The sequence below is a fragment of the Cherax quadricarinatus genome, chromosome 61 (assembly GCF_038502225.1).
Source record: "Cherax quadricarinatus isolate ZL_2023a chromosome 61, ASM3850222v1, whole genome shotgun sequence".
Classification (NCBI taxonomy): Eukaryota; Metazoa; Arthropoda; class Malacostraca; order Decapoda; family Parastacidae; genus Cherax; species Cherax quadricarinatus.
The window spans coordinates 7,184,129-7,198,614 of NC_091352.1; the positions used below are offsets into that span (position 1 = coordinate 7,184,129).

The following is a 14,486-nucleotide window of genomic DNA, read 5'->3' on the forward strand; positions in this document are numbered from 1 at the left end:
TGTATAACACTCCAGACAATCAAAATGATTAACGTCTTTCTATAATGTCATAAATAAAAAATTTAACACATCAATTGTCTCCTAGCAAGGTAGGGGAACCCCCAAAAAACGGAAGAAACATTTTCACAGTCATTCACTCAATTACTGTCTTGCCAGAAGCATCCCCATCCCTCCTTCAGAATGTATGCACTGCACTTCCCACCTCCAGTACTCAAATCTGGCTAACCAGTTTCCCTGAATCCCCTTATAAATGTTACTTTGTTCCTATAAATAGCACATAGATGCTAATCGATTATTTTAAATTGTATAAGTAATGTGCATAAGAACGTGGAGCAGTAACATTACCAAAGCAACTATAAGTAGTCTGGAATAGGGAGAGAGAGAGTAAGCATATGCATACACACAGACACACACATATTTGAAGACAAATATAATAAAAAAAGAAAATTAATTGTACAATGTCTTGCTTAAACATTATTTTTCATTCCTTCAACTTTAGTGCCTTGGTGCCAGTGAAGGGCTCTTGATCCAAGGGAAATAGAGCTACCCTCCCATTCCTTGGATCATATCTAATTTCCCACTCTATGACCCTTATAGCTGTAGCACTTTCCCATAAATACCACCATATAATATGATGACCGCAAACTACTGACAACTCTGCATATTCACTGTATAAATTATACATGTACATACAGTGGTACCTCAAGTTACGAACTTAATTCGTTCCAGAAGGCTGTTCAAGTGCTATATAGCAATACTGCATGAGGCAAAGACACTGAACACACCTATAACTCTCTCCATAAGTGAGTGCTCAAGCCCCTTTGCTGCAGCCTCCGCTGATACAATGGTTGGAGGAAGTTGACAATGGTCACCTGCAATGATGAGCTTTGGCGCACGCAGGAGTGATAGGTAACATGCAGCCTCTATTGCCTGAAAAACAATGATTAAATACATTATTAAATTAGAACCATGATTTAGTTATTTGTTCCTTTTTTTCAGTATCTTGCACAAAATCACTCAAAAATAAAAATAAATCATGCTAACACGCCCACACAAGAAAAATACATTATATCACATACACATGACGTTAAATTTCTCTGCATCAATTACATAAACAACAATGGTTAACATAAAACAAGATTCCTTAAAAACTCCCTGGAGTTCCTGCTAATACAGTATCCTGAAAATTATAAATTACAAAAAACTTATAAAAAGGGACAAAAATGGGCCAACAATTAAAATATACTTCATAGTCAGCAACACAAGTCACACAGGGGTAGGAGCACTTGCAAGCAGATGGCTGTAAGTGAGATGTGCTTTATCCTCAATCTACAGAGGATCATCTCATGAAGACTTTTTGTGTACAGAGAATGGTCAAAAACTTGCAGCCTGCTCAATCTTCCCACTTATTATACCTGTGACTTGGACATGTCCTGGGCACCAACTGACTACCACATTTTTTGTGTTGGTAGTGGATACTAGGTAACCAACCCTTTGATCTTGAGCTACACAATATGGCCAAAAAAACAAGTGGGGGCAGAAAATGGGTGATTGTGTATGACAGAATTTATGCCTAATAGAAATGGGGGTCACCACATAAAAAGTGAATATGAATATACTGAATGGAAATTCTAATATGTATTTTATTGCCACGCTGGTAAATACTTCAACATTAAGAGAAAACAGTCATAGGTAATACCTGTGAACATTCATCAATAATGACCAGATCCAAATGTTGTGGAGGGAGGTGCTTGAGTGGACCACCATTACTGCTGCTAGTCAGGGTGGCCAGGATAACATCACAACTTAGCAACACTTGCTGCACCAGTCGGCTCTCTCTGTTGGCAGAGATTACTCTCAGTACTAACACTGGAAAACATTCATGTCAAATTCCATACACCTTTCCTTCCTTCTGTATGGTTTAAAATGTCAGAGCTTATTGTTTTAACACTGATTTTACAATACAATATACTATTTAGTACATTCTTTGACAATGCAAAATGAGAGATATGTACTGTACTTAATAACATATAAACTGGCAGTATATGTCACATTATCTACACACAATAACAGTCCGTGCTGGTTTGGGGGGGGGGGGATTTATATAGTAGTTCCTCCTGTGATATACCTGTGACCTATTTTAAATCTGTTTTACCCATGCAGCTCAGCCTGGAGCCAGGCTTTCTGATGACTGCCTGTTCAATCAGGCTGTTTCTGTTGATGATCCACTGACCCACATAACCATTACAGCCCTGTTGATCTTTCATACAGCTGAGGTAGTAATCCATTTTCCTCTTGGAAACCTCTACACTTGTCTCAACAATGTTTCTGATAGTATTTACCTGTAGCAGGCTGAGCAGTCTTGGACCACAGATGTTGACTCAGTAGTATTTCCTTATTGTGCCCATAGTGTAAGGAAAACAATGCAACACCTACAATATTTGAGGAACCCACAATATAGGAAATGAAAAAAAAATTGAAATATAGGTACAGTATACAGAAAGAATCTTTTCAATGCAGTGCAATACATTACTTACTAAACAAAAACCTTAAGAATTTTTTCTCTAGGTAGCATTTCTCAACTATTAATTATTAACGAATGAGAAACGCGAACAGTCTTTACTAATACCTTTCACGAAGCTCCTTCCTAAATAGTTTTATTTCTTTTTGAAGATATTGCCTTTTGCCTTTATCTCTTGCACCTTTTAGCTGCCCTAGGTGGCTACTTATATCTCGGCGAATATCTTCCAAAATTTTGGATTCTTCACTGAAATGGAAAAATGAAAACTGTTAAAGGAAAATTTAAAAATACCTATATAAAACAATATCAAAGATGGTTGACACAAATCTACCACCATTATAGTATGCTCCTCACTTATGGACGAATTTGTTCACCAACGTGGTCTTAGAAACGGAACTCCATCGTTAAGTGAGGAAAGGCTGTATTTAAAAGGTAAATAAATGAATACAAGTTATGGACTTGCTGCCATCATGCTGGGTAATTATCTTAAGTTTCTTCTCCAAAGTAATTTCCTTTGCACTGTCATAAAGTTAATATATCGTAAGTCAAACCATCCTAAGTCAAGGAGCACCTATAGTGTAAATAAAATAAGTACAAGATGAAAATTGATACCAACCTATTATGCAAAATGGCATCGAGTGTATGTCTTTGCGTAAGTTGCGTAACCCGTGCTGGATGACCTAATCGCACTAAACGTATACCAGAAGTGGCTAACCGTTCTACCAAGTTGTCTACAGCAAGGTTGGATGGGGCACAGGCTAGAATCTGAAACAATTTGTGATTCAGGTAATAAAATTGTAAAAAGTTAAACTAATTTGTGTCTTCTTTTTCATAAATGACAAAATAAAAAATTTCTAAATACATTACAATTAATTATGTTGTATTAAGAAAAAAATATAAATGATTCATCATAATTTAACTGGAGATAAATATACCATGTCTTTAGACAAAATCCTTCTCTAGGTGCAAGTGTGAGGGCCCATAGCATAAGAGAAGTAAATAAAAAAAGAATTAAAGGAAAAATACTACTAAGGTTTCTCCTTGAAGCCATTTCAATACTCTACTTCAAAGGATTCACTGATGCCTTAATAACTATTTTTTTACATATTATACAGTATGTAACACAGTCTAACTTACCTTGGATTTCAGTTTCACATGTTGTTTAATAATTTCAACCAAAGTTGTTGTCTTGCCTGTCCCTGGTGGGCCATGAATCACTGCTATATCACTTCTCTGAATGGCAAACTGCACTGCCTCCACTTGAGAATTATCCAGGTTTTCTGTGTGATGATTTTAGTACAATAACATCAAATATTTACTGTATAGGGAAATATTTATTATAGACAAAACGTAATATAATTATTTTACACCTCCCTTTTCACATATTTAAGCCCACATTATCAACTTAACTCCTTTCTGATATTACACTCCACATGTTTACACTTTTGTTTCCTTATTCCTCGTTTTTTTCTGGGCTATCTAACCTTAGCAAGAGATGGCTGGTGTGGATTAAATTTTTTTTTATTATACTATAATTGGAAAGAGTAAGATAATGAGGATAACAAAAAGATTAGGTGATGAAAGATTGGATATCAGATTGGAGGGAGAGAGTATGGAGGAGGTGAATGTATTCAGATATTTGGGAGTGGACGTGTCAGCGGATGGGTCTATGAAAGATGAGGTGAATCATAGAACTGATGAGGGGAAAAGGGTGAGTGGTGCACTTAGGAGTCTGTGGAGACAAAGAACTTTGTCCTTGGAGGCAAAGAGGGGAATGTATGAGAGTATAGTTTTACCAACGCTCTTATATGGGTGTGAAGCATGGGTGATGAATGTTGCAGCGAGGAGAAGGCTGGAGGCAGTGGAGATGTCATGTCTGAGGGCAATGTGTGGTGTGAATATAATGCAGAGAATTCGTAGTTTGGAAGTTAGGAGGAGGTGCGGGATTACCAAAACTGTTGTCCAGAGGGCTGAGGAAGGGTTGTTGAGGTGGTTCGGACATGTAGAGAGAATGGAGCGAAACAGAGTGACTTCAAGAGTGTATCAGTCTGTAGTGGAAGGAAGGCGGGGTAGGGGTTGGCCTAGGAAAGGTTGGAGGGAGGGGGTAAAGGAGGTTTTGTGTGCGAGGGGCTTGGACTTCCAGCAGGCATGCGTGAGCGTGTTTGATAGGAGTGAATGGAGACAAATGGTTTTTAATACTTGACGTGCTGTTGGAGTGTGAGCAAAGTAACATTTATGAAGGGGTTCAGGGAAACCGGCAGGCCGGACTTGAGTCCTGGAGATGGGAAGTACAGTGCCTGCACTCTGAAGGAGGGGTGTTAATGTTGCAGTTTAAAAACTGTAGTGTAAAGCACCCTTCTGGCAAGACAGTGATGGAGTGAATGATGATGGAAGTTTTTCTTTTTCGGGCCACCCTGCCTTGGTGGGAATCGGCCAGTGTGATAATAAAAAAAAAATAATAATAATTGGTTTTTGAACTATATTCATTACATGTATATATGTCTTAATGAAAAAGTCATACTTACTATTAAAGAGAGCCAATTTGCCATTTGGTAAAGTTAGTTGTGGTGGTAAGGAGGGCACTGGAGACCTAGGCAACGTCTCCCCAAACAAGACAGAAACTAGGTGTGAAGCAGGACCATTTATTTGTTTATCAAGATCAACCAGCCCAGATTTTATCCTTTTATATGTTACCTGAAAAAGTTATACAATTATAGCAGAAGTTAGGAGCCTTCTGAAGTTACAACTTAGAAAAAAGCTCATTTGCTAGTGGTTTCTGGGGATTATCTTCCCCATACCCTGGTCATGGATCGGGCCGCAGGGGCATCGACTCCCCGGAACACCCTTCAGGTATGGTCTCAAGACCAGGCCTTCTAGGATGGAAAGGAAATATTAAAGGATTAAAAACTGTTAAGAAGACCAAAGGAAAGTAAAGTCATGTGTATACTAAATGTAAGAAAAGGTATGTAAGATTTACCTGTCATCTTATGTGTTCATGAGATTACTTTTTTTTAGATTTTGCTACTAAAGTGGTTAGTTTATTGTGCACCCCATATCCATCCTGTGGTAAAAAAAAAACAGCAACCCAGCCAGAGTGCAAAAAATTTAACAGGTTTCCACTGTACACTTATTTGATAGGGGGGTTGTACATCCTTTGATGGCTGCTGTCTACCAATCTACTACCATGTAACATGTGCAAATAAATCTTGTTCTGCTACAAGTGTCAGTGTTTTACTATATGTTACAAAGCAGAATGGGGGCTGAAGTAACGTGATCAAAAATAATTACTGAAAAAATAAGAAAGTAATGGAAGGAAACTTCCAAGTTAACACTTATGGTAAGAGATGCAACTATTTTAACCACACTCACACAGGAAACAGACAGTAGCTACGGCCTTGACCATTTTGAGAGGTATTTACAGAAATATACAAACACCATTCTTGGAAAATAAGGTTCTCATCTTTACTAAAATGTATACTAATTACAATGATAATTTAAGGTTCTTGCATTCTAATCTGTCACCATCTCAGGTGTGTACTGTCATATGAGGGGCTCTAACCACAGTCCATAAATGGACAATCCGGAGGTCTACCATCTAGGCTAACCTGGTGTGTACTATATTTCCCCCATTTCTTTATTTGCTAATAAATCTGTAGGTGGGGTCGTGGTTGTCCTAGGAAAGGATGGAGGCAGGAGGTAAAAGAGGTTGCCTGCAAGGGCCTTGGACATACAGCAGGTATGTGTGAGCATGTTAGATAGGAGTAAGTGGAGACAAATGGTTTTTGGGACCTGACGAGATGTTGAAGTGTGAGCAGGGTAATATTTTGTGAAGGGATTCAGGGAAACTGGTTAGCCAGACTTGAGTCCTGGAGGTGGGAAGTACAATGCCTACACTTTAAAGGAGGGGGTTTGGGATATTTGCTGTTGCAAGTGAGATCTGCACTGTCATATCTCCGTACCTCTGCAAACACAGAGATTGTATGTGAATGATGTTAAAAGTGTTTTTCTTTTTTTTTTTTGAGTCACCCTGCCTTGGTGGGAGACGACCAGCATGTTGAGAGAAAAAATCCAATAAAAACTGAAATTTACAGTTCCTCTGTTTTGCGGTATTTGTTTCCTCACTCAAGGAATTATTATGGTATACAAAGAATGTGTTAAAAACTAAATACATACTCTAATCACAAGTATTATACTATTTATTATACTATTAAAAGTGACCACCAGTAATTTGGAATGTTACATACATCATTACAAAGCTTGTGTAAGTGCAGCTTGATGTCATCGCCAATGGTATCCAATTCATCCGCACCGTCATCAACGACAAAGCGGATGGATGATTGAGAAACATATGTCACTACTCCTGTTGTTATTTGACTGGTATGTTCTGACCTAGACTCGCATACACCCACAATATCACCTGCAGAGAAAGCTATCATTACACAGAGAGAAAAAGCAGTATAAATTTCAAACTATTACAGTATAATTTTAGTGCTACTCTACACATTTTTTTAGATTTTTTTATCATTTTATGTTTTTAGATTTCTCTCACATCATTCTCATTATTTATTAATTTTCCTAGAACATTAAGATGAATCAACAATAAGTAACATAAAGATAAAACATAGGAAACATTAAACAAGCCTGGTTGCATTACCGTGCATGTATAATGGAATCAACAGTAACATGACAATCTAATTATGCAATGAATTAAAACAATTTAGTCTATTTTAAAGACATTAAATACATAATCTCAGACTCTGTATGCAGCAATATACTGTACACATAAGTGGCTTTATACCTGATGAAAAATTATTAGCTGGTAGTGTGGCATCCTTCCGAGCTGGAACAAGAGTGAACAAAGGCCGCCCATACAATCCAGTGGACCGCTCAGTGATTACCAAGTTTCTCAAGACTATTCCTCGTGCCTCGAGATTCTTCAATGGCACACCTTCAATCTGTCAATAATTTCATATATTATGTTTGCAGTTATGACCAATGCACAGTGAAAGCATTAATTAACCTATATTAATCCAGCACTTCTACATGGCTAAACTCTCAAATATTTCTCCTCCACTCATTAAATTATACTTTACATCAGGGATTCTCAATGTTTCCTCCATCATTAACCCCCTCAGCTTGATGTATTTCTCCATTTACCCCCTTACTTCTATACAAAAAATTTATCACCATCACAAAGGGACAGAAAAACAAGGTCAGAAAAAAAATTATTCAGGTTTAACAAAAATAGTACACAAATATTTACCCCTTACCATGTAATTTTTTACCCCAAAAGGGAAAATTTACCCCTGGTTGAGAATCATTGCCTTACATACTTCCTGCTTGATGTAAGATTTGAGCACCAAGTTTCACAGCCACACAAAGGTATAACCACCTCTACATTCTTATACAATCCCTTTTTACCATATACTGATATTTTTTTTCTTTCCACCGATTCCTCAACACTCCTACAATTCTTCATCTCGGCCATTTCTGCAATTCACCTCATTTTCATGCCGCCACTTGATTTCACAGCCATTTCTAACTAATGAAATACAGTCACTATTGTAAACTTTTAATCTATTAATTGTATCCTATACTGCTAGCTGATTCAATTTCTACTTCTCAACTGCTATCAAAACTACTTTATTGTCTACCGAAATTATTCATAATTATTTATAATAAGTATAGTACCTGAGTTTGAGCTGCTGCAACTTCTGCCTTCCTCTCCTCCTCCAGGAGAGAGCTGTGTAGGGCAACCCAATCATGGAGTGACAATTTAGGTATTTTTTCTGGCATTATTTAACTTCACTCTAAGGGATGCTTTGCAATATTATAATCTGCAAAAAAATAAATGACAGAGTACATTTATATGAGTGAGTAAGTTAGTTTATTTAGGCACAGGTACACGAATGCTAGCACACTCACCTCACACACTGAGGTATGTGGGTCGATTCCCAGTATGGGTGGAAACATTAGGACACATTTCCTTAAGACACCTGTTGTCCATGTTCACTTAACAGTAAAATAGCTTTGTAGATGAATGGTTCAGAGAACCGACATGTTGATAAATTAGACACATGTGCAACTCTTGGGTATCTTTATTGAGGAAACGTTTCGCCACACAGTGGCTTCATCAGTCCATACGTAGGAGAAACTTGAAGAACAGGAGTAGAATGAGGTAATCAGTCCCTCAACCTTGAGTTGATGTGTTCAGTCCATCAATCTTGAGATTGATGGACTGAACACATCGTCTCAAGGTTGAGGGACTGATTACCTCATTCTACTCCTGTTCTTCAAGTTTCTCCTACGTATGGACTGATGAAGCCACTGTGTGGCGAAACGTTTCCTCAATAAAGATACCCAAGAGTTGCACATGTGTCTAATTTATCAGTAAAATAGCTACCTGGGTACTCACCTAGTTGTACTCACCTAGTTGTGGTTGCAGGGGTTGAGTCACAGCTCCTGCCCCCGCCTCTTCACTGGCCACTACTCAGTCACTCTTCCCGCTCCATAAGATTTATCACACCTCTTCTTAAAGGTATGTATGGATCCTGCCTCCACCACACTGCTTCTCAAACTATTCCACTTCCTGACTACTCTGTGACTGAAGAAATACTTCCTGACATCCCTGTGATTCATCTGAGTCTTCAACTTCCAACTGTAACCCCTAGTTGCTGTGTCCCATCTCTGGAACATTCTGTCTCTGTCCACCCTGTCAATTACTCTCAGTATTTTATATGTTGTTATCATGTCCCCCCCATCTTTCCTGTCCTCCAGCGTTGTCAGGTCGATTTCCCTTAACCTCTCCTCATAGGACATACCCCTTAGCTCTGGGACTAGTCTTGTTGCAAACCTCTGCGCTTTCTCTAGTTTCCTTACATGCTTGTTAGGTGTGGGTTCCAAACTGGTGCTGCATACTCCAATATGGGCCTAACGTACAAAGTGTACAGGGTCCCGAACGATTCCTTATAAAGTTGTCAGAAAGCTGTTCTTAGGCGCCCATATGCTGCAGCAGTTATTTAGTTGTTGTGCACCTCAGGAGATGTGCCTGGTGTTATAATCACCTCAAGATCATTTTCCTTGAGTTAGGTTTGTAGTCTCTGGCCCCCTAGACTGTGCTCTGTCTGTGGTCTTCATTGCCCTTCCCCAATCTTCATGACGTTGGTTTGCGTGCAGCCAGCAGCAACAGCCTGGTTGATCAGGCTCTGATCCACCAGGAGGCCTGGTCACAGACCGGGCCGCGGGGGCGTTGACCCCCGGAACTCTCTCCAGGTAACTCCAGGTAACTTTGCACTTGGTGGGGTTGAACTCCAGGAGCCAGTTGCTGGACCAGGCCTGCAGCCTGTCCAGATCCCTTTGTAGTTCTGCCTGATCCTCGTCCAATTCAATTCTTCTCATGAACTTCACATCATCTACAAACAGGGACACTTCGGAGTCTACTCCTTCCGTCATGTCATTCACAAATACCAGAGACAGCACTGGTCCCTGTGGAACTCCACTTGTCACAGGCACCCACTCTGACACCTCACCACATACCATGACTCGCTGTTGTCTTCCTGACAACAGAGTCATGGTATGTGGTGATCCATTGTAGAGCCTTTCCTGTTATCCCTGCTTGGTCCTCCAGCCTTTGCACTAATCTTGTGTGGAACTGTGTCAAATGCCTTCTTACAGTCTAAGAAAATGCAATCTACCCACCCCTCTTTCTCTTGTCTTACTGCTGTCAACCTGTCATAGAACTCCAGTAGGTTTGTGACACAGAATTTCCAGTCCCTGAAATCGTGTTGGCTGTTGTTGAGAAGCTCATTTCTTTCTAGGCATTCCACAACTCTTCTCCTGATAATCTTCTCCATGACTTTGCATACTATACATGTCAGTGACACTGGTCTGTAATTTAATGCTTCATGTTTGTGTCCTTTTTTGAAAAATTGGTACTACATTTGCTGTCTTCCATACCTCAGGTAGTTGCCCTATTTCGATAGATTTGTTGAGTATCGTTGTTAGCGCCTCTGCTCCCTCTCTCAGAGCCCATGGAGAGATGTTATCCGGCCCCATTGCCTTTGAGGTATCTAGCTCACTCAGCAGCCTCTTCACTTCTTCCTCGGTTGTATGGTTGTATGGGTGTTAGTTGACTGGTGTATACCTGGAGTATACCTGGAAAGAGTTCTGGGGGTCAATGCCCCCACGGCCCAGTCTGCGACCAGGCCTCATGGTGGATCAGGGCCATACGTAATCCAACGTACAAGCCACAACCCGGCTGGTCAGGTACTGACTTTAGGTGTCTGTCTAGTCGCATCCTGGGACAAAATTTGCCCGAAATGCTCTGCATAACAAGGGTCTTTCTATATAATAGCACACTTTCGATGTCAACTAGGCCTGTATACCTTGTACATGCACCTGTAGGAATAAAGATTATTTATTTATTTAACATAGCATAAATTACCTAGGTTAACAGAAAAAAGTCAAAGTGACTTATTGGCATTGATCATGACAATAGAAAATAATTGTTTGGGTATCTATTATTAATATAATTGGGGTAGGGGGAGGAAGCACTAAATTCATAGTGGGTCATATAGCGAATGGGAAATAGGAGGCAATTTTGATCCCTGGATCAAGAGCCCCTTGAAGCTATTTATTATTGGGAACGTATGAGGAACAGCAAGATCTTGATTTAATACATATGTGCAACATATGAGTATCTTTATTTTCCTAAAGTTTCCAAAATACACCAAACTTGCACACGTCTTTCATATCTCCTTGTCAATGGTACATGTAATATTAATACAACTTAAGTAATATACTGCACTACGTTCTGAAAGCCAACATATTGTATATCTGACAGTGTAAAAAATGAAAATATGGCCTGATAAAACCCATACAACTTGACAATGAAATGTTGAGAATTCTTTCGGTAGTTTACATCCCAATTCAAGATGGAACCTGGTGACATTCCAGAGGTTTCAATGTTTTATATAATGTGTGAGCCTCTGTGTACACTTCTGTTGTATGTATTACCTTCCTCTTCAGTATAGATGTAGGTTACTTAGTCAGAAGTGTGCGGTTTACTCTTTTTTCCAGTTCTTGTTGGGGTTTAAAGGGCCACTGAGATCATGCACCGTATCGAACCCTAGGTTTATTATTTAGGATAGTTAAATAACAAAGTCACAATACATAAATAACCTGCACATAGGAAGAGCTGGCCACGACGTTTCGGGCCGACTTGGACAAGTTGGACCGAAACGTCGTGGTCAGCTCCTCTCTCCTATGTGCGGGTTATTATGTTTAGGTTAGTTAATTTAACATCTTTATTATGCACCCCATACCCATTTACACATATTAAACTATATATGATAACTGTAAGTATATATGATATATATATGATAACTGTAAGTAGTTAAGTGAACCTGTATCTAAATAAGCTTACTTACTAAACAATAAGATATTACAAGGGCCCCAGTGGAAATATGTCGCTTACTTTATCTGACTGTTTTGGAGTAGCCTAGGTAATATACACATATATTACTAAATATGATAATTATACTTATTAGCACATGTGCCTAAATAAACTTAGTTCTTGATATACGGACAAGAAGTACTTGACAAATGATAAAAGATAAATGGTTTGTTTTATTTCTTTAAAGTGTGGTTTACAAATGATTTCCAAATGATATTATTGAGACACTTCATATAAAGTCCCTTTGTGGAAAATTGGTTAATTTTCCTGTAATTTGTGTGTAAAAACTGCCGGGAAAAATAATATTTATAAAATCTCGTGCAGATGTGCATCTTTAGTTATTTTTAAAAGATGTTCTGTAACATGAGAACTACTATTCTCTATCATTTCCTTATATTCTGTAATTACAATTTTAGAGAAAATTAATATTTCAATAATGAAAATATAGTACACACCTGGAAGTATTATTAACTTAATTGAAAAAGATGTATTAGAACGTTCAAGGAAGCAACAAAAATGGCGGGACGTATACATTAACTGGGGAGTGTCGCATAATTTGATCGTGGGTAATCGAAGCCAGTGAAGAGTGTATCGGTAATAACTGGGAGCCATGAAATGAGTGAATATAATAGGTATATGGAAGGGTTCAGATACATAGTAATCTGGCCATAATACAGCTGATAACGAGGATAATACTGGACGCGGTGATTGGACGATTTTCTGATTATCGGGTATACCTACAATAATTTAATTTCTCCTTACGTATGGTGTCAACTCACCAGTTAGGCAAGGTATTTAGTATTGGTCAATATTTAGCATACCTGCCTGCTAGAGCGGAGTTAGGATATATCACCAAGATAATAACTTGGTAAGTAATTCTAATGGTCTGCATTTATGTATACTCACTTAATTTTATGTGTAAATTATATGAAAAGGGTGTGTATAATTAGTGGAAACCATGTACCCAAAAATTACTTAAGAGTTGTCAAGCAAAGTAATTTTCAGCAATATATATATATATATATATATATATATATATATATATATATATATATATATATATATATATATATATATATATATATATATATATATATATATTGCATATATATATATATATATATATATATATATATATATATATATATATATATATATATATATATATATATATGTATATATATATATATATATATATATATATATATATATATATATATATATATATATATATATATATATATATATATGCAATAAGATCACAGTAAACAGGTGATTTAAGAATATGCAAAACAACCACTCTGAAAGAATAGAAAAATTCCAAGCGCTTTCGTGACTACTCACATTATCAAGGAACTATGATAATGTGAGTAGTCACGAAATCGCTTGGAATTTCTCTATTCTTTCAGAGTGGTTGTTTTGCATATATATATATATATATATATATATATATATATATATATATATATATATATATATATATATATATATATATATATATATATATATATATGTATATATGTCGTGCCGAATATGTAAAACTGGTCATTTAGCAAGAACTCATTTAAAATTAAGTCCTTTCTAAAATTTTCTCTTATACGTTTAAAGATATATTTTTTTATTAGTGATAATGTAAAAAAATATAATTTTGCACCAAAAGAATCTTAGAAAACTTACCTAACCTTATTATAACAAGAACAATTTATTTTAGCCTAACCTAACTAAATATATTTTAAATTTGTTTACAGTAATTTAATACTAAACAAGCACAGTGAAATCATTTTTTTTACGTTAGGTTCAGAATGATTTTGGCGAAATTATTGCATACACAAATTTTCACTTGTCCTAGATGGCAAGATGAGCGTTGCTACTTAAGCCAAGATGGCAAGTTCTGCCTATTCGGCACGACATATATATATATATATATATATATATATATATATATATATATATATATATATATATATATATATATATATATATATATATATATATATATATATATACCTGACCAGCCGGGCTGTGGCTCGTACGTTGGATTGCGTGCAGCCAGCAGTAACAGCCTGGTTGATCAGGCTCTGATCCACCAGGAGGCCTGGTCACAACCCGGGCCGCGGGGGCGTTGACCCCCGGAACTCTCTCCAGGTAAACTCAAGGTACACATAAATACATTACGTAAATTGTTATACATAGCGGCAAATGTAAAGGTTACCTAAGATAACCCAAATAAGTCAAAGTGACTTATTTTCATTGGGGTCCTTGTGCATAAGTTCTAGTTCTGCCCTTTCCGTGATCTGCTTTACGGTTTCTGGGGAGAAAATAGTGCCCAATACTGGGCGGGAATAGGAGAGGGAACGAAATTTCCTTCGACAAAAACGAAAACGAGAAACCCTAATTAATCTGATGGATTACCTGAGAACTGAAATGTCAAGGGGGAACCTCATAGGTATGGTAACCTTAGACCTGCAAAAGGCCTTCGATACTGTCAATCACAATATATTATGTAAGAAA

General features: G+C 37.4%; 1 protein-coding gene across 2 annotated transcripts in view; it reads right to left on the reverse strand.

The window, feature by feature from the left end:
* Nucleotides 1–11,701, reverse strand: part of LOC128699395 (DNA-binding protein SMUBP-2) — a 65,181-nt gene extending 53,480 nt beyond the window's left edge. Inside the window, exons 1-10 of one of the 2 annotated variants that reach the window (XM_053792070.2) lie at nt 11,537–11,701; nt 8,213–8,358; nt 7,320–7,476; nt 6,766–6,938; nt 5,047–5,215; nt 3,659–3,801; nt 3,138–3,286; nt 2,630–2,767; nt 1,700–1,838; nt 786–930 (exon numbers count right to left, since the gene is read on the reverse strand). In XM_053792070.2, coding sequence (XP_053648045.1) covers nt 786–930; nt 1,700–1,838; nt 2,630–2,767; nt 3,138–3,286; nt 3,659–3,801; nt 5,047–5,215; nt 6,766–6,938; nt 7,320–7,476; nt 8,213–8,317 — 1,318 coding nt within the window. In that variant the 5' untranslated portion in view covers nt 8,318–8,358; nt 11,537–11,701. The remainder of the gene's footprint in view (nt 1–785; nt 931–1,699; nt 1,839–2,629; nt 2,768–3,137; nt 3,287–3,658; nt 3,802–5,046; nt 5,216–6,765; nt 6,939–7,319; nt 7,477–8,212; nt 8,359–11,536) is intronic. The other variant, XM_053792069.2, reaches the window with a different exon arrangement.
* Between the last annotated feature and the right edge of the window lie 2,785 nt (nt 11,702–14,486).